The sequence below is a fragment of the Anopheles gambiae genome, chromosome 2 (assembly GCF_943734735.2).
Source record: "Anopheles gambiae chromosome 2, idAnoGambNW_F1_1, whole genome shotgun sequence".
Lineage (NCBI taxonomy): Eukaryota > Metazoa > Arthropoda > Insecta > Diptera > Culicidae > Anopheles > Anopheles gambiae.
The window spans coordinates 29,234,314-29,259,579 of NC_064601.1; the positions used below are offsets into that span (position 1 = coordinate 29,234,314).

A 25,266-nucleotide genomic window follows, 5' to 3' on the forward strand; every position below is an offset into this window, starting at 1 on the left:
TGACCCGTGGGCACACACACACAGTGTTCGGCCCGCACGTTTGCCACTCGATGGTGTCGAGATGTCTTTCACTTCAGTGCATAAATATGCTGAAAGTGACATCGCTGACGGGTGGATGGGAAAGGGTTTTTTTTCGCATTTGTTTCCCGTATGATGAGCAGATAAAAATATGCCAACCATGCATTTTCACAGCGACCGGGGTACACACACACACACACACACACACACACACACACACACACACACACACACACACACACACACACACACACACACACACACACACACACACACACACACACACACACACACACACACACACACACACACACACACACACACACACACACACACACACACACACACACACACACACACACACACACACACACACACACACACACACACACACACACACACACACACACACACACACACACACACACACACACACACACACACACACACACACACACACACACACACACACACACACACACACACACACACACGCACGCACACACACACACACACACACACACACACACACACACGCACACACGCACACACACACACACACACACACACACACACACACACACACACACACACACACACACACACACACACACACACACACACACACACACACACACACACACACACACACACACACACACACACACACACACACACACACACACAATTCCTTTCAATGTTCGAAAGCGTATTTTAATCACCTGAAATATTGCAGCACTTATGGGTGCGTTTCGTTTGTCAATTGAAGCCGGCAGATCAAAGCCCCAAATCGTGTATGGTCGTCACCATGGCAGTTGTTGGGCAGTAGTGTTTTTCATGAAAAAAGCCTGCATTTGAATCTGATGGAAATTTTATCCATCGTTTCATTTTAAGTACGAACAACCAAAGCGCTTTATGTTTGGTTTAATGGAAACTCATGTTACAAAAAATATCGTAGGATAATTTTACTTACTCGTGGTAAAAAAGGTAACAATCAGATTTAAAAACAGCGTATCCATTTATGAAATTTACCTGTAAAGAAAATAAAAATCCATCATTATTAAATGCACCGCGCACAGTGTATAATAGAGCAACATGGTGAAACAGAGCATTGCTGTGGATACCAACGCTGGAAAGGCGAAATATTGCTCCCCCAAAAAAAACTCGCCAAAAAGCTTCTAGAAATGAAGCATTAAAAAGTTTTACCCATAAAAAACCCATTTAAGCCAATGGAAGCACCTTTTCGAGTGCGGCTACTCGGCAATTGAGACCCACTAGCAGCGAGGAAACAACGGCTAGTCCCTGACCAGACTACTCCATTTTCTTTGCCATCAAGGTAATTTGTTGTTGCAACCATCGTGAAGAAGTTTGAAGCCATAAAACGATACCAGCGCATAAATGGAAAAGTAAAGCTATTGAGCAAAAAATAAAAAAAAATAAATCTTGGTAGTTGAGAGTAGACGTTAAATCAGGGTGTTGTTGAGAAGATGGATGTTTCTAAGAAATTTGATAAACATTTGGTTTAACAACAGCTGTATGTCTGTTTTGAGACAGAGAGAAAGGGAGCAAATTGACCAATGTAATACAATACTTGGAAAAGCTTTATATTAATCTGTAGAGCTACATCATCTTCAAACAGAAGTCGTCATTTTTATGCACATATAATGGAATAAACAAATAATTTAACCAACAGTTGTCAAAGTTAAGCCACAATCTACACCGAAAGAAGCTGCGATTTTGGTAAGCCATGCTAAAACCGGTTCCACAGTCATATCCAACACTACAGTGATAATACCCAAGAGGCAGAGCGAAAGCAACTGAAACTTGGCAAAACTAGACCAGCACAACAACGGCAACAACGAAAAACAGAAATAATACAAAAAGGATATGCCCCGTTGACAGCAGCCATGCAGCCGGAAGATGTCAGGACCCTCTCACTCCACACGTCACACGACAGCGACACCGGAACCTCGGAAGGAAAAATAAAGTGATGCAAACCGGCGCACCCACGCGCACCGCACGGTCAAGAGTCGAACAGTGGCCGGGAGGAGCGAAAGCAGGGAAAAATAATGACATGTTCGTGACCGTTGCCAGGAAGTTGCGTGAAACGGGGAGGCGAACGGTAGACTTAGACAGACACCTCCCCTCTCCAGTGTGACCCGGTTTGTGGCGCGAAGACGAATAATCTACGACGGGGCGGGTCGTTAGTCACGGTTTCACATACATTCGAAACCGAATGCTGCAAATGTGCTGAAAGGGGACAGAGCGCGTGAGGCAGGAATGGGCGAAGAGGGTCCAAAAGTCGCAGGCAAGAAACTGGCGGCAAAGTCTCCACGACACGGATCTCGAAGCATCGCGCAAACCCGGTGTGCGCGCGCGAATGTAACCAAACAACGACAACAACAAAAAAAGGTAAACTCTCTTTCTCAACTCTCGAACGGAGCCCGACCCGTGCGGTGAGCTCTGCCAAGGGGATCGGATATCGCCGTTGTAATGGCAAGAATAACTCGAAGGATAATAATGAACTGTCATAAAGACTTTTCATACACTCCCTCGGCGTCCGTCGTCGTCCGTCGTCGTCGCGAGGCTGCTAGCAAACTTTGCCCATCGCAATACCCGTGTCAGTGGCAGCTCCCTTGTTCGGTTCCCACACCACTCACAAAGCAACATACACGAGGAAGCTCCAACTTTGCCGGCAGCAGCCGTCGTTGAAAGATTTCCATGTACACGAGGGAAAAGATTTTTCTTGCACGAAGATGGCTTCCGGTTTTTTCTTCCCTCTCTCCCTCTCTCAATAAATGTGCCTGCTTCCTATGCGAGGTGAAGCAAAAAAGGCAGAAACAAAACAACCACCAGCACAGGAAAGGTGATGAGTGCAAAAATATCGAGAGAAGATAAGGGGAAGGCCCACAAGGCCAAGCACATCATATTGCGCTTTAGTCTTTGATTTTATTCACCTTCTACTAGGGCGAGAAAGTAGAGCGACAAACAGCTCTTTCTTTTCAGCATGGCGACCGTGAACCGATGTTGAATATTCTCGTTGGAAAAAAAGTGCGCAATCCACAATACGAAAAGCTCTTCGCAAAATGCTTCCACATGCTAAAAGAGCGAGAGGGGGAAGCGATGGAAACGGCACCGATATAACGTCGCCATTCTGTGCTGTGACACATTCTAGCAGAAGATGATAGAGCAATCAGGTTTGTTGCGGGCCGATCAGTCAACTAGCGAGGGTGAGTTGGTTTTTACGACCAAGCAACAACTGTTCCGCTATGAAGACATGCAAGTTACAAGAAATTATCGTTAAATGAAAAAAAAACCCACACAACTCCTTTTTGCAAATGATTGCTGATGTCTGCTTTGAAAACACCCGATCCAAAGGCCATGTATCATCAATCCAATTCTTTCAAAAAAGCACTTTTTTAAATGTCTTATGACGGAAGTTTCTGCCAGTAAATAAGCCTCATAAAACGCTGAAATTTGTGTAAACTTTGAGACAGCAAACAAGCAAACTGTACAGGTGACAAACATGACATTCCAGTACTTCAAATAAAAGCCTAGAACTCGAAACCCAGAAACCCAAACTTTTCAAAGCCACTATTCACTTCCAAAGTATGAGAACAAGATTCTCATGCTTTCACCCCATACACAAACACACACACACACACCCTGACCCTACCAGCGACATCTTGTCGGGTGAGTCATTGAAAACTACCTTGCAGCATCAGGCGTAAAAGTAGATCAACTGTGGCTACAGCCAACAAACTTTCCCAACCACCAACCGGTCAACCGGTGGGTCAAAGTAATCAGAACACAATAATAGGATGTTGGACATCTTCCCGTAATGGTTTGGTTTGCAACAGATCGTTCCGTTCGATCCGTACTGCAAGGGTGGTATTTGTTTCTGTTCGTAAGAAAAACTTTTCCCCGCCGGTTGGGGCAAGAAATATTAGCACTGCAGTAATCAACCAGACCGGCAGACGTCAGCAGGACTATCTTGAGCAAGAAGCATGAAATCAAGCGCCCCTTTCATTGCCGTTGGAACGTGATTCGAGTGACACACTTTGCAGTGCTGAAGAAGCTTCGTAGAACGTAGCTCCTTCCTAGTTCGCGAAGGGGTCGGCTGCGCGAGTGAATTTCACCAATATACTGCAATTAATTTCCCGACCCAACTTTCTTGCCCGACTTTCTGGGAAGCTTTAAGAAAAGAGCTTTCATACACTCACTGCTATGGGTGCCCCACCTCAAGCAAGGAAAGGCTGAGGGCCGCTGTTAAAGTTTGATAAGATCTTTTGATTGAATTATTAATCATGTTTTATTAGATTGAAGGATGGTTAAGGTCGATCGGCTTTCTTCATACATTTTTTTGTATTCTCTCACCGCCTGCTGCTTCGTCCGGCAACAAAATTGGAACACTCCAAAACGGGAGGGAAAGGTTCAGCGTGGAGTTAAGCGACGAGGAAAGAAAAACTTTTTCGTCACGTCCACGAGAAATCGTGAGGGCGCGCGCGTATACGTGTGGCAGTGTATTTACAAGAGGTTTCGAAGTTGACTTCTAACTTTCACTGCCAAGCAGCGAAAGGGACGCAACGCATTGGGGGTACGGACGCTTTCCGTTGCCCGTTCTATCCACCATTACAGCCAAAAAAATAGCCCCAACCAGGCCGTCAAGCGGACGAATTGGCGTGAAAAGTTTGACTGACTTCCAATCGCCAGATTGTCGTCGCCTTTGGAAGGATTTAAAGATCGCCAAGCGGATTAGGAGATCCCAGGGCTTTGTGCTTCTTTTCTTTCACTGTTGCGAAACTGTGAGTGGGAAAGTGAGCAATGTAGACCGCGCTGAGTACGGTTTGCTTTTTCTCTTTTTTCTCTCCCGCTTTGATACGAGCTTCCAGTGTCAAAGGATCCTGATTGGGGTGATGACTTTTTAATTGATTTATTGGTTGCTCGCTAGAAAAGGCCTCGTCCTCAACCTAAAGGTGCCTAAAGGGAGCGCCTCCGCCACTGGTTTGCTGATGCGAGACAAGATTGCTGGTGGGGAAGGGAACCGGTTGGCCCGGAGATTATAAGTTTGCCCTCCGGGGGTTCATAATGTGTAAATTTGATAATGTCATCAGGGCAGGATAAGCAGCCATATTTTTTGTGTTCAAAGCAGACCCATATTCAATCCCTGGCTCCCGGTAATCCGGTGATAAATTACTTAACGAAGGGTACAAATTTATCAAGTTAATTTATTTTCCTCACCTCACTGAACGGCCCATATTTATGAGTCGATTTTATACATTAATATTCACCATAAGAGATGATTGGAATTGAAACTTTAATGCTGAATTATATTTTTATTTTCATTATACAGGCATTACGTTCATAAACGGGCTTAAGAAACGAGTGATGTTAAAATCAACTTGTATATTTATGTTTATTTTTCTTATTTTTATAAAAAGCGATCATTTCTCTCTCCCCGTCATGGATAATAGCACTTGACTAGACAATTCTAAAAACAAAAGCGAAGCGAAAACAACAGCAAATTTCACGTAAACAAAAAAGATGTACAGTACAACAAACAGGCCACGAGCAATAACACCAAAGAAGCTAATAGGAACAAACGAGAGAATAAAAGCAAACGAAATAAAAAGCGAAATAAAGAGCTCTAGACGAGTCCCACCGACAATGGAGTTCACTTTGATACGACCATTAATCGATGTGCCATGGTCAACGCCCATGCCACAACTTGGAACAACAACGACGAGACGTCAAATTGTTTCTCGTTTGGATCCGGCCCACTCTGGCTGGTACTGAAAGAAACGCACCGAAGGGAACAAAAAGTCAGGTAAGATAGTACGTCTTAGACACAACCCTCGGAACTGGCGGTCCACTGCGCAAACAATTTGGTGGCAATGATTAATAACCGTTGCAAACGGTCAGTGGCAACATTTTGACACCGCCTTCAAGTTCTTTTGGCTGTCGGGCAGGACGACTCACTCCGGTCGGCAGTCGTACGGGCTCAGGATATAAGAAAGAAGCTCGGGACACTTTAACAAATAAACTTGTTGCCCAAGCTTACGCGGACGATGCCTTTTTATCTCACAGACACTTTTATGTGTTGTTTTTTGCGTTGCCTTTTCTTTTGTATAATTTTAACCACGCTCTCTCCACGGGCAGTTAATGAATGCGTCGATGTCCGAAAAGTCATTTGCGTGTATTTTGCGAGTTTGGTGTGCGTTGGTGTTTAAATAAAACATTAACAATCGAATCATTTTTGGTTTCTGTTCTTATGGTTAAGTTTGCAGCAGATGTACAGGATTCAGGAGTTCAACATTTAAAGCTATAGCTCTCAGTGATCTGAAACACTTTTTGTGTTATGAAAGCCATCTATGTTGTGATGATTTAACATCAACCTTTGTGATACTCCACAATAGACCATAGAGTACATGGGGCTGTATCATGTTCGCTATCGATTCGGTTTTTTTTTCCTACTTCCAATCATCAGTTGTCACACTCTATTCCTAATGCCGACGTCAGACGGGAACCAGCTGGCCCGGCTGCTAACGACCAATGCCAAGGAGCCAAGGACCTTTTCAAACGCGTTCAGAGGCGTCAACCTACAATCCTGAGCGACTGATTTGCGACAGCAAGGACAATATCTTATCCTGACCATCCTGGGCCAACCGCCGCAGCGAGATAACGCTTAACAATGCTAAACGAAGCTCCACAATGAAACCGACAAAAAAAAAACAAGATACCAAACGCATCGTTCCGATATCTTCGTCCCCAAACATCGCCAATGCATTTTCCCATTCTCAGCGTTTACTCCCCGATCCGGATGGCTGATGTTCTCGATACCGGATCATTAATAAACATGTGCCTTCGACTTCTGCTGCTTCCCTGCTGCCCCTGCCACACGGCAGGAGCAACCATCAATCGCCCCCCGACACCAAAAGGCGGCGCCAATCAGGGGGCCCTGAAGTTTGGATTGCCGTTTCGTCCCTCTGCCCGCCCGAACACTGTTGTGCGAGCGCTAAACAACGCATAAATCCGTCGATGACCTCTTTTTCCCGGAGGCTTGTGTGGTGGTAGAAACCAAAAAGGAAAAAAAATGAAAAACCGACAGCAAAAAAACGACACAACACAACGTTTGGCTTCTACGACCGGAAGACAGATGTGTCTTTAAGACTTTGGGTGTATCGGGACCGCTCGCTATCTTCACTTCCTCCTCTCCTCGCTCGTGTTGGGCCGGCTCGTTTGCCAAAATCTTCCGCCGCAGGAAAATGCCTAACGAACACACGAACGTACACAAAATGAAAGATGATTGTGATGAAAACGGTCATCAGTTTTCGATTACGCTCTCCGGCGCAGAGTTTTGCAGTGGCGGCAGTAGTGTTGTCGATTGCGTTGACAAGAGCGAAACACGATCGACCAAGGTTGTCTTCATGCGCTCGGGCAAAAGAAACCGGTACGGAATGTACGCAACATCGACAGTGTGTTGTCGTGCTGTGATATACACTTGTCTGTACTTGCAGGCGAAAGAGGAGAAGAAAGCGATAAATCATTTTGAATAAAATTATCTTGAAGTTTTTTGTTATGATAATATTCAGCTAATTTCGTGAAATTCTTGCTTTAAATATCTCGCAAGTTGGGCAAACGTTTGAAAATGAAGAACTTTATACGGTGCAAACCATTCAATTATTGGATACAGTATTTACCAGTGTCTTCACAAACATTTTTTTTTACATCACAAGCACAAGCATTCATTCTGTGAACAGATGCATAGTGCATATCAACCAATTTCCAGTTTGCTTGCTCTTCTTTTGCATTATTTGCTACTTCTCGTCCAAACATCCTGCTTGCTTCGTCTGACTGCAGTGACATAAACAATAGTTATCTTACTACACTACTCAACAGACACATCCCGGGCAACGACGATGCGGAGAAGACAGACGGTTCCACTTTTCGCTTCTGCTTCAACCATCAATCACCAGCCATCTCCAGCCGAGCTAAAATAAGTCAATGGGGACTCTTCAGTGCAAAAGACCACTGACACACACATACACACACCATTTCATTTCTGCCACTTCGACAGTTACCGGATCCGAATGGATTGCAACAATCTGCAACATTGCGCTAACCGACACACTCCCGAAGGGCAGGCCCTTCTTTGCCGGCCCACCGGAGAGGAAAACCAGTGCGAGTTTATGTGTTTTCAATCCTACTATCACTCATGACATCATTCAATCCGTTCGACACCTGACATCTGGTTGCGATTTATTCTACACCTTTTCCCTACACACACCCACACTTTGCTGCAGGATTCGTGCTCAATGTGCAGGGCGTTCTGCACATGCACGCGCGGGCGGAAGCTCTCTTTGTTTGCTGAGTCACTCGAGGAATGTTCGAACCGGCCGGGTAAGGAATCCCCAACTACGAACTTTGCACGGCTCACAACTGTTTTCCTTTCGTTTGGAAGTATTCTTTTCTTGGGGATTCTTTTTTTGTTTGTTATTGTGTGTGCCTCACATCAACTTGGTTTGTCTTATGTGTCTCTTGGGAAGCCGATCGGTTTTGCAGAAGTAGCAGCAGCAGCAGCAGCCCGGTATCGGTTATTGATGTGACGGGAGAGATTGATTTTGTGCTGCCAACGTTGGCAGAGCGAGCAGAGCGAACGAAAGAGAGAGATAGTGGAAAATGAACAGTCCTGCACAGCTAATACAGCATTCCCAGCCGCACGAGATTACGTCAGCGGCGGAAACGTGATGCTATGGCAGCAGCGTCCCTGATGGGAATATTTAGTCACTTTTCGTTCGTCTGCAGGTGTCGCACGGGAGGAATAATGACACACAGTGTGTGTAGGGGGGTTGGAAAGTGAATCTTTCGCATACTAAGTCAGTTTTCTTTTGCACCAAGCATCAAAATAGAATCATCCCTCACTGTCACGGAGGCGTGTCGAAACCAAATTTGCAGAAGTTTGAACATTCTAACCAATCCATCTATGAGAAAATTTATCCTATTTTTGTTGAGAGCAGTAAGCATCTTACGAAAAAAGCTTACGTACAAACAGCTTATGTATTTAAAGGTAATTGAAATTATGGACCATATTCATCGAATTTAAGGAATTCTGCCTTAAAAATGGAAGTAATGCCATTTCATAAAACATATACGCAAATACACGTAAGTCTTCACTTCAACGCAAATAGCTTGCAGTTCAGAAGCATTCGATAGAGAACGTTTTAGCAATCAAGATAGCACAAAAACAAAGTCAACGTATTAACCCAGACTGGGGACAACATCGTGATGTACATACCGTGCCTGCTTTACAGGATTATGATCTGTTTGCCAGCACTTATTTCTACCACCGAACCGTATGCACAGCTCCCAACCCTTCCTGGTGGGCCACACCCACATGTAACCCTTCGGCAGCGAGGAAAAGTAAAACATACTGAGACCGAACGGTACGATACGAAAATCAAAATGTCATGACATGATGTTTTGCGCTGCTACCTCCGCTTTGCCAGGAAAAGCCTTCCAGCGTTTCGGCAAAACACGACGCAAGGACGGGGCTCAGATCGTTGGATACCATCGCTGGAACTACTAGCGGCAGCAGCACAACATTTTAACCGACGGATCACACATACACACACACATTCAGTGTTGCTAGGAGAGAGTTGCTGAGCACGCGAACGTGTATCGTGCACACGGCTCAAACATCACTTATCAATCAAAAACAAATTTCACCCATCAGGCGTGTGGTGACGCAAACGGTTGGAGGGACACGCGCGCGAAGCATGATTGAGAGATTTCTTGCTTGATTTTTTTTTCTTCTCATCAGCCTTAGTACCTTCGGGCAGTTTTTGAGGATTCGCTCTTGTTGCGACTATTCTGCTAGTGGTACAATTTTTTCCGATGGATGCTGTGTCATCGTGGATGGTGCTGCCGATGCTGCCACCGTACCAAAGCCACCGTACCAGAACCCACGTAAATAGCCCGATAATGTACACACCGGTGTAGATGATGTTTGCTGCGAAAGTGTTCAAAGCAGCGTTGGGTGTGGAGGATTTGGTTGAAGCCTTTTTGTGTGTGTGTGTGTGTGCGCAATGTCATTTCCTTTTTACTAGTAGCGTAAGGTAATATGCCATTTTTGTCGCCCATTGCTTCAATATTGAAACTGATTGCTTGGAAGCCCGACGAAAGGATTTCAACCACTTGAATTCGTTACTTTGATGTAAATTTGATTCAGAGTGGAATCTGAGAATGGATCATTAATACGAATAAATCAAATGTTGGGAGTACAAATCTTCTAAACATTCTAGCAAAATCAATCTCCCACGATAATCAAAAGATTCTTATGGATTCAATTCACAATTCGATTCACAACTCAATTTGCTTCATCTCTTTCGATTCCAAAATTCAACAAAAACGCCAACCAGAAATACCAAAATTCTACAAAACAAAGTTAAGCTTTCTTTTCATTTCCATTCTGCTTGTAATATGTTCGACCCAATGCACAGAAAGCAATCTATAAATAACTCAACAATATTGCCTCTAACTTTCACTTCCCAAAAGCCCAACCCGAGACAAACTCATCAAAAGCGCATAATCCTATGAATATCATTATGCTTCTGAATTATCTTTGAACGCACCCTCGCCACCGAGCAGCTGGCTGCTGCCGTCCGTACACTCGTACACTCTCTTATAAACTCGTCCAAAATATTGCTCCAGATAATTACAGCACACTAATACACATGGAACCACCTCCCGTGGCTGTGCAGTGTAAGCCGCCGCCACTGATCGTTTGTGGGCGAAGTTTTGTTTCTTGTTCGGCAAAAAAATAAAGAAAGAAAAGAAAGTTATACCAACATTTTGCACACCGCTTAGCCTCTTGTACGCTGTGGCTGTGGCGTCTTAAATATCATCGTTCTGCCGCGTTTCGCTTCCCTTACCCATGAGCCTCCATTCTCCCCAAACCGTTGACTTTCTTTTGTTGAGCTCGCAAACAAAAACAGTGGGTGGAGGGTGGCCCATCAAACGAAGTATTCCTATCACATAAAGCAAATATAGTATGATAATATACAACACCATCAGATTAGATTGGAATTTCTTTTCATGCTCAAACGCCACTTCTAGCTTCTTATAGCTTCTGGGCGCGGTGCAGCATCAATTCCACGCCACCGCGCCCCAAAAATCTCCACGCGAAGAGAAACGACCCTAATAGTGAAACGGTTGCCAAAAACGAAGCACGGGGCGCTAGAAGGAGCAGCAACAGCAACAACAAAAAAACTGCGCTTAGTTTATAACGAAGCGCGCTATAATTTTCAACGGTGCAAGTGACGCAAGCGAGTGGTGGAGCTTTTGGACAAAAAAAAAAACAGTTTATGAAAAAAATAGGTAAAGTGCTGCAAAATAAAATCGAGCACCGATCACCAGCACAGCTTATGGTCCGCGATCGGTAGTTCAAAAGCCAAGCACTGATCTGCCCCGAAACCCGAAGAGAAGGATGCTGAGCAGACGCGGAGGTTTTGCTACGTCGCCTGAAGAAGCCACCATGTTTAAACAATACACAGCAAAGGGTGGCGTTCACCTCCCCCTTAATCTATAGCCTGCGGTCTCCGCTAGCAGGGCGTTATGAAATTTTTTGGAAAAATTGTACACGAGACTAGGGCGAACATTTTCGCAAAATACAGGAAAAGCACCGTCATCTTCTCGAGGAGCGTGTCCGCGTGCCGTAAATCGAACTATGGTGACCCCGCCCGAACAGTACGTGTATGTGTGTGTGTGGGGATTTGGCAAGCAACGTTGCTATCCGCGGGTGATGATGACGGTGTAGTCGCAGACTATTAATTTTGTGCCATGTATCGATCATAATTTCCCTTGCCACGGTAGTTCTTGCCGACCGTACCGGACCTAGGCACACAACTTCCGTTTCACAGGGTCGCTTCACAGGGCATTATTCTTAGTTTCTTATGATGTTGCTAGTGTATGCGTGTGTGTGTGAGTGGTTCCGCCCTACACGGAAGCAATAACAACGGATGGATGAATTTGGGTTTTGGGCTTGCACTTTTTTTACTGCTTTGTTTCATCCCGAAAACGAAACACGAAACTCGCTCCCCATCAATCCATGGCGCGCAAGGCTGACTAGGCAAAAATAGATTCTGGGGAAAAAAAATACACGAAACCTTTTGTGATAAAGCGCCGATTGCTGCCGAATAAATCGAAGCAGCTGCAAAATACAATTACTTTGTTTTATGTCGACCGGCGCCTGCACGAGCAAGAGTAGCGCCTTTGATTAGAACCGACGTGCAATATACACTTATAAACTGGTTCTATACCTAGAAGGCTACCTATTCCAGGAAGCCAAGACTTCAGAAAATCTGCCCCGACAACAGTGTAGATTGTTTTGTCCGACGTTCAGATGACTGCTCTGATATTCGGCCAGGTCCGCAGGATGAAAGTGCTACCCTGATGACAATATGTTTCATTACTCTGGCTGTCTGTCGCGCTACATACTTTTGCGACACGCCTGTAGCAGTCTTTTAGTGTGCCGATATTACGTGCTCCAATTTTAGGACTTTTTTGTCCACCATGTAAAGAAGAGTCCTCTTTAGACGTCCTGTCACCAAAACGCCCCAATATCCTTTCCAAGGCTCAAATGCTTCGCGTCAGCAGGCAGCAGTTTTGCCCGCGGAACTCTGTTACGATGGTGGCTTCCAATGGCAGTACCAACTCGAAGCCATTATCGACCATAAAGCGATTGATTGATGACCGTGTCCGTTTTATGCGCCATTACGACACGCTGGAGTGCAAACGAATCTCCCATCTTGGCACATTCTATCTTGCCGCTTTACATGCAAGTGAGTGAGTGTGCAAGGACGGGTCTGATCGAGATTTGCTGCTGCTGGAACAAAGCCTGAGGGCTGAGGGCGTAACTTCCTAGTACGTTACACAATGCCATTATAACGAAGAATGCAGTTTTGTAAGTGTACTTGCTGTGGGTCGTTACTGTGGAGAAGCTAAATCTTTACCGGGAGGTACGGTTTGTGTGCATATTTGCAGATGTCAGATATTATGTTGCTGTCTCCAGGCTTTACATTCCACATAACTAATATACTCCCTCATTTGCCCGCAAGCTACAACTTCTTTAAACTAAAACTTTGTTGGTAAAGTGCTTGCAGAAGAGTTTACGAGTACGAGAAGCTACTTTAGCATTTCCTGTTTATTCTTTAATGTCCAGTTCCATCTACCTCATTCGCAACCTTCCAACTGTCCCAATTATCGTAACCTCTCAGGGAAATCTGTTCTACTTTCTATGGTTGCAATACATAAATTATCTCTCAGAGTTTGGCCAATGCCTGGCGGCAGAACCATCATTTACTAAAGCTAGCACACATATGCCCTGCACAAGTTTACTGGTAAGTTATTAATCCCTAGCCACGTGCGAGGAACCGAAAGTGCAGCTCGCCACGTTGGTGTTCCGTAATCAACAGATCTAATCCCGGAAAAGTTTGGTCGGTGCGCTTCCCCAACCTAACAATATTGCTTACCTAAAGCTTGAGAGAGCGCCGTTTCGATCAAGTGCAGTGATTACTGCTGTGTGGCTATGAGGAAGCTGTTTGCAGCGTAGGAGCACTAAAGAACGTTCCTTGAAAGTTGTGCTACACCGGTTTAAACTAGTTTAAAGACAACCGAACAGTAAATAAAAACGCACTATTAACCAAGTCAAAATTTTAACATTCCTCCTGGTGAATTAGGCCAATAAGACAGTCCTTCGCATTGATAGAAATGATTAGTTGAATAATTACTTAAGAAAGAAGTCTATTGAATGATTTGTTTTTATTTTTGTGGAATGACAAAAATATGTGTGGAGTGGAACATAATGTTGAAACTCGGTCACAAATCGAATGAACGTAAATCATGAAACACGTGTCACCTTCCATTAAACAATATTACTATCATAAGTTGTACTATTTCCAAAATTTCATATTATAATTCCAAACACCCTTATCTAGTTCTGCCCGATTTTGCTCAGCTTATTTGTACTCAACATGACTCATCCGCATACAGAAAGTAATGTTGCACAATGCCTAAAAAAAACTAACAATTCGAAGGTACATTTTTGCGTAAATGCGGTTCGCATAAAAATTCCAAAGTAAAAGATAACGTCGGGACAAGAGGATATTATTTTCCTGCTCCCTTTTTTTTTGGTGCTACCGCTTTATAATCGACAACATACCATCGCTGCCGCTATATAGCGTGGCGATTTTCCAACAAAAATCGGATATTTTAAAACCACACGATAACTATGCTTTAAATCTCGGCAAATATCTCCAGCGAATGCGCACCAGGAAACATTGCAAGCGACAGCGTAGCAACCATAAAAGGAAAGAAAAAAAAACACAGAGAGGAGCAATTCTGCTTTTTTTACAACAAAATACTTTAAACCATTCCAAGCGGTAAGCTTACGTACTTCAAACAGCACTCGCATGCTCGTAGGGGTATAAGTAAGCGTTTACCGTGTGCTGCAGGTTTTGCGGCTATGAAAGGCACTTGCAGCAGGATCGATACCGACAAAGCGCAGCTAGCGCCACGGGCACACAACGGTATTAAGCCAGGAAGAATAGGGTTGAAATGAGATTTTCCACAACGTTTACTAACAAAACCTCGATTGGGAAATCTCACAATGTTGGACATATTGTTTGAATGTGTTTTGTACATGTTTTTTCCTTTTTCTTCTGCCAATGCTACTAAAATTATATTATAATTAGAAAATGCTTTCAACTGTGTTGGGAGATATTTAAAAGCGTAAATACATGTTATGGAAATTTGTTCGTTTATCATCAGCCCAGCTTTGAGTTTGAACATACTATGCATACTATACCTTGGCGATTATTAACCAATCCCTGCAAGGGACAGGACACACAATCTTTGGCATTATATGAAAAGACACATACACGGTCGTGCTACAAAGAAACTGTACTTACGAAGGGACTACGTTAAATTAAAGACATTTGAGCCAAACAATTATATACACATTCCCCAATGGAACAAGAAACCAGAACAAACCCATACATGGGTCGTTTGGTATGTCTATATGTATTTTAAATTAGCCTATATTGTTGTTGCTATCTTTTCCCAAGCTGTTGCTGGTTTCACGTAGAGAGATACAGAGAGGATTGCAAGAGTTTAGTAAGGATAAGGATTAAAAATAATAGTTTATCGCACCCAAAACGAACCATGATAGAAGTTTGAACAATGCTTCAAACTACAAGGCAAAGGGATCATTCTCAAAGACGGCACAGGAACTAAACAGGCCAATCAACACACCGTACCGATCTTGTCAGGTCACCCAAAAGGGTGCTAATTTGATGCCACATTCGGCACGGAATGTACGGCGCCGAAGAGAGATCTCTTTTCACAAGACTGCCACAAACGTAAACCGGGATGTTTCGATGGAAGCACTCCAGAGCATATGATCGAACAATTTTCAACTTATATCACACGTTTCAGCCCGAACGGCAGGACATAAGGAAGCCCCTGGCGTGCCGAAAAGTGACTCTAATTTGAATAAATTTATTTGCCTGTTTTTAGTGTGCCGTTCCAGTCACGTAACGTACCAAACATATTCGCTCATCGCTAGCACATGCACACGCACACATACATACTACCGGAAGTGGCGCACAGTTCTGCTGCGACCGGAACGCCAAGACACCGTCGTCTCGTATGTTTGTGCGTGTAAGTGTAGGCGGTGCAAAATATAAAAAAACACCCACTCGAAACACGTACGTACACAAGCATCGTCAAAGTGCCATCGTAGCACAACTTCCGTTCGGCAGAGGTCGAGGAAGCGACAGCAGGATCGGCACCGGAAACGTCAAGTCTCGGTTCCGCCACCGGGGAGCAGCCCAACGAGAACAGTTCGCTTTTTTAGTTATGATGGTAATGGGTGCTCGTATACTAGCGCTCGTTTGTCGCTGCCGGGTCGAAAACGGGATGGCATTTTTAGTGGGTTCGTAAGGGTTAAACGGTAACGGCGCCATTTATGCACACTCCGCCACTAGGCGGAGCGAAGGGACCGGGCAACCGTGGGTGTGATGAATTTACTTACCGACCTGTATTGCTTCGTTTAACGTGTTTAGATGCGGTACTTAGGCATGCTCCGACCGATCACCGAACCGGGTTTGTGCGAAGGTTGTTATGCGTCTTCCAACACCGGCCAGTGCGCGGCCGGGGTAAGTTTGATTTTTACAACCTCGTCCAGCACAAAAGCCCTGCCCGTTCCATTTCGGACCCTCTTTCGACCCCCCATTGGGTAAGTCAGTTTTGGCCCAAGTTTATGAAAAGATTATGCGAAGGGCGTTTTATGGAATGGTCTAATAAACATAAATAATCAGCCAGCCTTTCAAAGACCGGGAGCGGTCACATGCAAAGCACCTTTGAGTGCGCCTGAAGAGCTTTAATAGCACGAGTGTAATCTGCCATCTTGTTTATTATTCACTTGCACGATTCTAAGGCGGTTAAAAGAGGATTGGAGAGGAACACAATCAAAATTGTGTTGCGGTTCTGGGGCGTGAAGCACCTTCCAGTTGTAAAACTCTATAATTCGTTCAAACAAGACTAGTGGATGGACAGTGAAAATGATACACAACAATACCTGAACAGAACTACAAAAAAAAAAAAAACCAATGAAGTAATATCTAGAAATGATCTTCAGAAAGACAATGCCTTGGAATCAATTCTACTCGAAGTAGCTTCGCCAAAATAACTTCAACTTCATAAAATGTCTGCGAAGGAGCTTTACCGCCAACTTCACCAAGCTAGTGATGAAGTAACGCTAAAGAAAGTGTCTCAAGGAGTCGAGTTTTCCTCGCTCGAGTGAGTTAACCAGCCTCCCAGTGTCAGACTCACCGACTGCTACACCCCAGAAGCACGAAGCAGTGGGAACAATTCGTGTTCGCAGAAACGGAAGCCTGGCCAGGAAATGCTGGTGCGGTATCCGGTTCCGTAAAACGGTTTAATTGGTATGGCACAAGTTTTTCCGCCCATCACCAACCCCATTGTTTCGGTGACGGAGATGCTTGCGGGATGTAGAACACGGAAACTGAATCCCCGTCAAGCAAGGGAAGAACATGTTTGGATCACAGCTCACTCCATCGCCATAACAGTCGTGAAGGTTACTAAGCAGAGGGGCTAAAAACGCGCGGCTAGATTGTCCTCCGAGAGTTTTCAGCAACTGTCTTTTCATTTGTGTTCTGCCTTTATTTTGAATCGTTCCGAAAAATTTCATCTACGGATTCGTATATTTTCACCATCCTCATTTTCGTCCCCACAATCCACGCTCTTAACCTTTTTGTTTGGAAAGGATCCGTAATTAGCAGTCAATCGATTTTGCATTCAAATGAGATTCAATACGGCGTTACGATTCAACATTCATGGCAGTGGAAAAAGGGCAAATCCTTTGAACGGTTCGGGACAAACAAAGGGCATTCGATTGAATAGCGATGGATTTTAATTCCATCATCGTGGCATTTTTATGCTGATTTGCCATTCATCTTACAGCAGCGAGATAAGCTGAGCGCCCAACGAGACATGGTGACTAGCTGATTTCGGAGATTCTCCTTGTCGTCTCAAACGAGAAGTCGAATTTTGATCAGATCCTTTTTGAGTTGTTCTTTTTTGACTGTTTTTCACGATAAACTCCAGCGGAAATTTTGTGGGATCGTTGCTGTTTTTTACACCAAGAGCAAACTTTTATGGACAACAGTCCTTTCTTTTCGACGGAAAAGCACACTACTATCTCGGCCTGGCTGGTATTAGCGAGAAAGAAGACATGCTGTGGTCGTCAGTGCGTCGCGGCTGCCGCCTGATTTCTCGTTCGTCTGCCTCCGGACGGGTAAAAATGGAACCCCGAGGCAGTACTAATTTGTCACTAATTAAGTAAGGTAGCTTTTGTTTGATCTGACTGGATTAGATATGCAAAAATTATGCTAATTTGGTTTTACCACCACTGCAAGCCCATCATTTGGTGTCGTATCTATGGCCCACCTACTTGTGGCGTCCGGGCATTACAAAACGTGTTCGAGGGAATGTTAGAGCTTAATGATAATGATGCACAAAAAATAATAATGGATATGCATCTATTAGAACAAACCAACCAAAAGAATTCTTTAAGAAATCTCGTAGTTTAAATTATTTTGTTTTTAAAGTTACACATTTCTATTACTAGTTAGGAATATGATATACGGATCTGGACAGCGTTAGGAAGTGAAACCAAATTTCCGTGTCAAAAAGGATTTTTTTATTTCAAAAATATATTTCAAATCAAATTGAATCGCAGAAAACTTATTCCACCAGTGGCCAAACTCAACTGCAAAACACAAATGTACCATACAAATTTGTCAGAAAACACCCCCCAATTCTGCCCAAAGTGTGAAAGCGTTCAACGATGCTGACAAATTGAAGTACGTGCCAAGAATGGTTGGTACACACCGACGGCCAGTGGGCGCGACGTACCGAGCTTCCTGGCGGCGAATAAACAAACCAGCATTCTATATTCGTCCAACCAACTGGCAGTGCCGTACAGAGAAGCCACGTTTTCCGGAGCAGTTCCTGGTTGGCAAGGGTTGCTCCCAGGAGATTAACGAAAAAGACCGTACCGGTCCTGTTAATCCAGCATCGAACAACTTCAAATACATATTGCATGAAGCGCATGAAGCACAACGCAACTGAGAGGTCTTTTAATAATAGCCCAAACGTGCCCCAATGGGAAGAATTATCAACAAGAGTGTGATTTGTCACGGTGAACTTTAAAAAGACCCAGACCAAAATCGATATCTTAAAACCATTCTGAACAGCGCCTAAATTGAATGCATACCAGTGAGGCTGCGTTCTACATCATTTCATATTCCACGTCACCAAAAAAAACCGCACAAATCAGATTCAATCTAAATAAATGATAAATCTGTATCAATTTATCAGCCAACCTTGGAAGTGATGATAGCGCGGGGTGTGCCCTTTTACTGCCCGAACATTGATTTATCTTTTTTTTTGGGGGTTGCTTCCCCGTCCGAAAGAGAATCAAAATACTGACAGCTACAAATCGCTCGGTCCTCGGAAATGTTGATTTTGTTTGTTGATGTTCCGCGGTCCGCGGTCCTGTGCACAGCGCGGACGGAACAGGCACGACACGGGATGGGACCATGTTCACTCGCTCAATCAAAATCCTATTAAACGATTAGCCCGCTCCTAAACGGTTTATGATTATACATTTTAATATTCATTTGCCTGCCAGACCGAAACCGGGAGCTCGTCCTGTGCTGTTGTGCCAGTGTGGCGTGGCGGTGACACTGCTAAGAGGGTTAACAAATCATGGCTCCATAAACTAACGTATAAAATGGCCTCATACATCGCACACTGCGGAAATATTGCCTGCTCTACCCCACGCTGCACAACTATGCAGCAAAATGCATTCCCCCAAATCATCCCATGCCCTTCCCCACGCCTGAAATTGCTGCCAATAATAGGTGTCTAATGGTGTTGTAATTTTGTCACATCCGCATCATTGTCGCATGATCATTTTCTGGCGAGCGTGCGAGCGCGCGCGCCCGGTCATTTTGAGCTGACATTTTGCCTGACATTTAACCCCCCCTCGCCCTGACAAGGATATTTGCAAACCGGTGCCCCAGCCTTACCTGTCCCATGTTGCTGAATCCGTACTTGTGGGCGATGGAGTCGGCAACGTCCGCGCCCCGCGGAATGTAGACGGCGAACTCGTTCATGTAGATGGCGGCCGGGCGCGCATTGGCACGCTTCGGTTTGGCCGCCTCCATCGCCGCCAGCGGCAGCGGGCCAGCAAAGTACTCGAGCAGCCCGGCGTTGATCTCATCCGGCGTAATTAGATCATCGCTAGCGCTCGCGTTGTAACTGTGCCGCTCCGAAAGCTTCCCATTAACGCTTCCATTAGCGACGGTTGCGTTCGGCGACGCGCCAACACCGTGGTGGTGCAGGGCGACCGCTACTACCAGCGCCACCAGGGCGACCTGCATCCACCTGCCGCCCGCCATACTGCTGCTGGGTTGAGCCCGGCTGTGAACAGATTGCTGCTGCTGCCTTCGATGGCTCTGGTTAGCGATGGCGTAGCATGGCCGCAGTGACTGTGCCGCCATTTTGTGCACCTCGCAGGTCCTAGCTGGTGACTGCGGTTGGGTCGACGGACGGCTGACAGCAGCAACACCGTTTGCGGCGGAGTAGCGATGGGCAGTTGTTTACTCGGTCGCGAACACTTAGCGCGCTCATAAACGCTGGCTGATTTCTTTTACTTACCACACACACACACACACACACACGCACCCGTCACTACCCACACAGCTGGGAAAAGCACGCACCCAGCACAACAATTGCGCGATGGAGAGCAAACGGGAAGCGAGAGCAGAGGATCGTGCAGAGGATTATGAAAAGATTATAGGGAATTTGGGCGGGGCGCTGTAGTGGCTAGTGCTGTTCTAGGAAATAAAAAAAGCGTGCGCACTACAATGGCACACACTTCGATTCGGATGCTGCTCGTTTTACCCGACCATCATTTGCAGCAGCATGGACACATTAGGTGTACATCACTTGCTTTCAATTCATCATTTTGCACGATTATTTTGCAATTATTCGCCACGGTCACTTCCTATCGCCAGCAACTTCAATCTGAAAAGAAAACAAAAACGAGAGAAATAAGGAAATTGCTTTTCTTTACAATTGCATTCTGTATGATATCTCTTTTGCAACATAAATAAATTAAATTTAAACATCCATGAAAAAAACCCCAAACATTCGCGAACTGCCTTGAGCTTTCTGGGGTTATGCTTCGGATGGATCAGAATTAATATCCCGTTATTGCCAGCAGTTAGTAGATAATCTTGCTTTATCAACTGCGACCACCATCAGCGCAAACGCGAGCGACGTCAAATTAACTTGAAAACTCCCGTGCATAACTAAACCAACACAAACCACAGCCATTGCGTGCAGACGGGCTCTTTCAATCCAGTGCGCTGGAAAAAGGGAAAATTTAAACCCCCGTGTCACATTGTTGCATCTGACCACGGTATCGTTGCCAGCGGTTGATCAAAATGTAAATCACAAAACAGCATCAGCGTGCTCGGAAATTACACTGGCGGCTGAATGCCACGTTCGTGATAGTTCGAGGCAAAAGCTAGCAACATCATTATCCACAGGCTCACGGGCAGGCTTAGCGGCAGCCACGATAAGCTTCTCCGGTAGCAGCCAGCTACCCGGCTAGCAGAATGCTGCCCGTACCGCGTATCTCACTCGTAGTGCTCGAAGCGAAAGAAAGAAAAAAAATGGCGCTTGACTTTCCTTTCTGCTGCAGTGCAAGCGAACATAAAACCTCCCATTTCCTCAAGCTTACTGTCACACTCACAAACGTACATTCAACGCGCACAGCTTCGGCTCGATTTTCACCTTTGGGGTTGCTGCGGTTACAGGATGCTGCAGGTTTGTATTCCCACACCCTGTCAGGTTCTTTTGCCAGCTTTAGGCAACCATGCAACGGTACCAGGAGATGATCTACGCCGGTCTCTGTCTACTGCCATTATGACGCTTTCAGACCCGGGCCCGATGGCTATCGTAGATAATAATAAAATGTAATCAAAATAGCCATGAAGCTGGTTCGTTATCTTGTGGTTCCCCGCTGCAATCGGTTGTCGCGTTTGCCGTTGTCAAACAGGGCGCGTTCGCACCACCGCTGACACCGTTTGCACTTGCTTAATGCGGAATCTCAACCTGCCCCAAGGGAGTGCACTAACCGTAGCTCACCAATTGTGTATGCTTTCTATGTCCTTTACCGACACTAAACCACAAGAAAGCCGTAAACGACAAAGAACAAAAGCACATTGACACTTTGAGATAAACATAAATGGTAAAGCTTTCAAGAGAGATAATAACATTGTCAAGAAACTCCATACTACAATTTAGAGCAACACAAAATATTGCTACGACGGTTTTAATTTTAAAAAGCAAGCTAGTACATCACGCTTTCAAAGCTCTTCTTTTTATTAAATTGTTTTTATAATCCTCCTATCGAATCGTGCAAGTAAAAATCCAAAATGTGTACGTGTGCCATTGGGAAGCTTTTGCAAAAATATTAACTAATTACATTTACGCCAAAAGATGCGCAAGTTTACAATCCAATCTGAGGCAAAGCCAAATCCCAACAAGCTGAATGTCACTCGCAGCCACTTGTACCGGGGCTGGAAGTTTTAATTATAAATATTCAAATGTTAATTAACCCGCTGAAGGCTGGGCACGTGTTACTTCACTAGCGCACATAAACACACGCACAACAGAACGAATCGAAAGCAACAAGAACAAGCCGACGAAATATAGCAAAAGGACCAAAAAATACAAGCACTTCAAATCTTGGCTTTCGCATTACCATCGCAGGCAAAACGTTTCCGCGCCTTACATCCACCAGCACCTTAAGAACCACGATTTCAGTTGATTTACAAAACCGTCACATCGTATCACTCGGGTCGCGGTGGTGGCTTCCGAAAGCAACATGCCGCATGAGCCGCATGCCGCGATGCCGCAAAACACCGCCCGTTGTACCCCCATTTCGAAAACCATTACACCTCACACCGTACCGGCGCTCGTTCTAATATTTAAAACATAATCAACATTTGTCAGGTTGATTGTGGCATCGTGGGCCGGAAGGCACCGCCATTACTGGCCTTCCTCCTACCCCGACCGCACCTGTCGGCAAAGGTATGTTCTGCCGCTGCTCGTAGGGAATTGCGGGCGAGTTTCTTTTACTTTTGGCACAGTAAGAAAACGGAACGTACGTACATTCATTTGCGTTTTGTTTTGTTTTTTTTTTTTCCTTTTGCCCTCACCTGTATGGGTAGGTAGTGCCGCTTCACCTGAAATACGTGTTTGTGCCGAGAGCTGTTAAACAAAAAGGCAGAATAACAACAAAAAAAAACGACTCATACCTTTCACCCAAAGTTGCCCTCCATTTGCCACCGTAACTGAGAAACATGGAAAAACACGACATAGGAAAAACAACCACGACATCGCTGATGGTTCCCGCAAAGAACGGGAAGTGGTGCGCTGAGAAGGGATATTTTGTCGGAACAGCTCACAACCATAATCCAATTAAGAAGAATGAACGATGGCGCTACGCGTTCCTGTTGCGTGTGAGACGGACGCACGGGCGGAGGGTGTATTTTTTGTGATTTAATGTAGCAAAGCAGGATTGTTGCCCAGGTGGACGGGCAGCAAATACTCATCTCATCGCAAAAAAAGGTGGAATAGGATTTAAGAAGTTCCGATATTGGTGCCGAATCTAAGGAAACGAACCGGAGGCAGCTGAACCCCCCGCGGTACGGATGGGAAACGGAACACGACAACACACATCTAATCGTCAGCATGCCAAAAGGAACCGTCCCTGAGGCTTTGCGAGCTTCGCTGGAACGCGACCTTCTGCGTCTGATCTAATGGTAATTAATGGTGGCAGGGGCGAGAACGTTGCAACCTTCCGTGGTACTACGGGAAGAAAACGACAGGAAAATTAACATTAAAAGGCATGAAATAAATTAAACTCTGTTGCTAGTCTGCAAAACAAACGACCTGCCCTAAAGTAACGAACGGGATGTTATGACTGTTGCAGGTGGGGGATTTAAGTTTTATTTTTCTCAAAACTGAATGAAATACAATTTTCTATAGCGACCCGCTTCTTAGGAATGTTGGCTTAACATCATATAAAAAAATCGAAAGCGTCATGAATGTGACAAAATTCAGCGAAATAAAAATAATTTCACATTTATTATAATTGCAATGCAAATGATGATTTTGTGATTTCTGCTCATTGCTTTGAAAATTTGTTTTATTAAGCTATGAAAAGAAGCAACTGCCCAAACAACAATGAGAATATCTGTAAATGCATTCATAAAACTACTAAAGATTGATTTTTTATTTGTTTCCACTATAAACAACCATGCGTCTCCATTACAACTGCAGTGGAACTCCTCATAACTAGTACCCCTTGTTACATCTATTAACGAAGAAAATCTCGCATAGCGAGCAATATAATTCGTGTTCAGGATACATTCTCTGGTAGCAAAACTGAAATCTAGATTACGATCGATTAACAGTGAGCATTTCTTTCATTTTGATTATCGCTCAGACAAATGTGGTGTGTTTGATTTTCATATTCCCCCTCAATCCCTTCGCCCCCTCTTCCTTCAGTTCTTTGACTCCCTTTTTGTTTCCCCATCCTAATACTTTCATTTTACGTGTGTTGGCTGTGTTACAAATTGCTTGCTGTCTAGTATATGTTTGTCTAGTTAGAATTAAGTATTTGTTTGTTATCATTAATTTTAAGTTTTAGTCAGTAAGTTTCCCTATATTTAGCCCTCTGAGGCGGATATTTGTATCGTAATAAATAAATAAATAAATAAATAAATAAATAAATGAGTTGGAATCCTAACATTCGTGTAATATAAAACTGCCTGCCAGGAAGAGTAGAGCCGAATAAATGTTGCACAGTTGCTCAACAACCGTTGTCAGTCAAGGCCTGCCAGTAACACTTGTGGGGATGGCTTTCAGTGACTTTTGGATTACCCCCCATAGCATGACAGTCTGTCCTACGTATGGCGGCACGGTCTATTTGGGGCTTGAATCAATGACAGGCATGTTATTAAGTCGTACGGGTTGACGACTGTACCATGAGACCGCAACCAATTGCTAGTATTATGAAAACATATGGCTACCAAATGCTAGTATTATGAAACGCTTTCATAAAGAGCACTCAAGAACAGATTTCTTTGTTTATTATTTTTTTTTCTTCTTTCAATCCGGTTGTTGCCGATGACCGGACACTAGTAATGCTCCAACGATGCTGAACTAAGGTACAGTGAAAGATGCATTTCGCTGAAGCAAATACAATTATTTGAATAAAACGACGAACCATTTTCTCAAATTATTATGCTACCTGTTTATCCTTGCACTTAAATTTTTATAATGTCTGATTGTACCTCTAACTGTGGTTGGCGTACCTTTCATCCTTGCCCTTTAGCGCTCTGCGCCGTTTCCTTACAGCCACTTACAGCAGAGTAGTTCAAATAACCTTATTTTAAATTTCCTTTTTCCGAATTACAGCTTAGCTACCCTTTTTTAATGTAAAAGCTGCCGAATACGTTAACATTGCTCAACCGTGCTGTTCTCCAGTTGCTTTCTTTTCATTCAAACAACCCTAAACCCCGT

General features: G+C 44.5%; 1 protein-coding gene across 16 annotated transcripts in view; it reads right to left on the bottom strand.

Annotated features, from left to right (window-relative positions):
- The window catches only part of LOC1273048 (furin-like protease 2), a 189,284-nt gene that overhangs the window by 77,659 nt on the left and 86,359 nt on the right, over positions 1 to 25,266 (bottom strand). For all 16 annotated transcript variants that reach the window (XM_061643357.1, XM_061643356.1, XM_061643345.1 and 13 more), the window contains one exon: positions 19,692 to 20,691. In XM_061643357.1, the coding sequence (XP_061499341.1) occupies positions 19,692 to 20,165 (474 nt within the window). In that variant the 5' untranslated portion in view covers positions 20,166 to 20,691. The remainder of the gene's footprint in view (positions 1 to 19,691; positions 20,692 to 25,266) is intronic.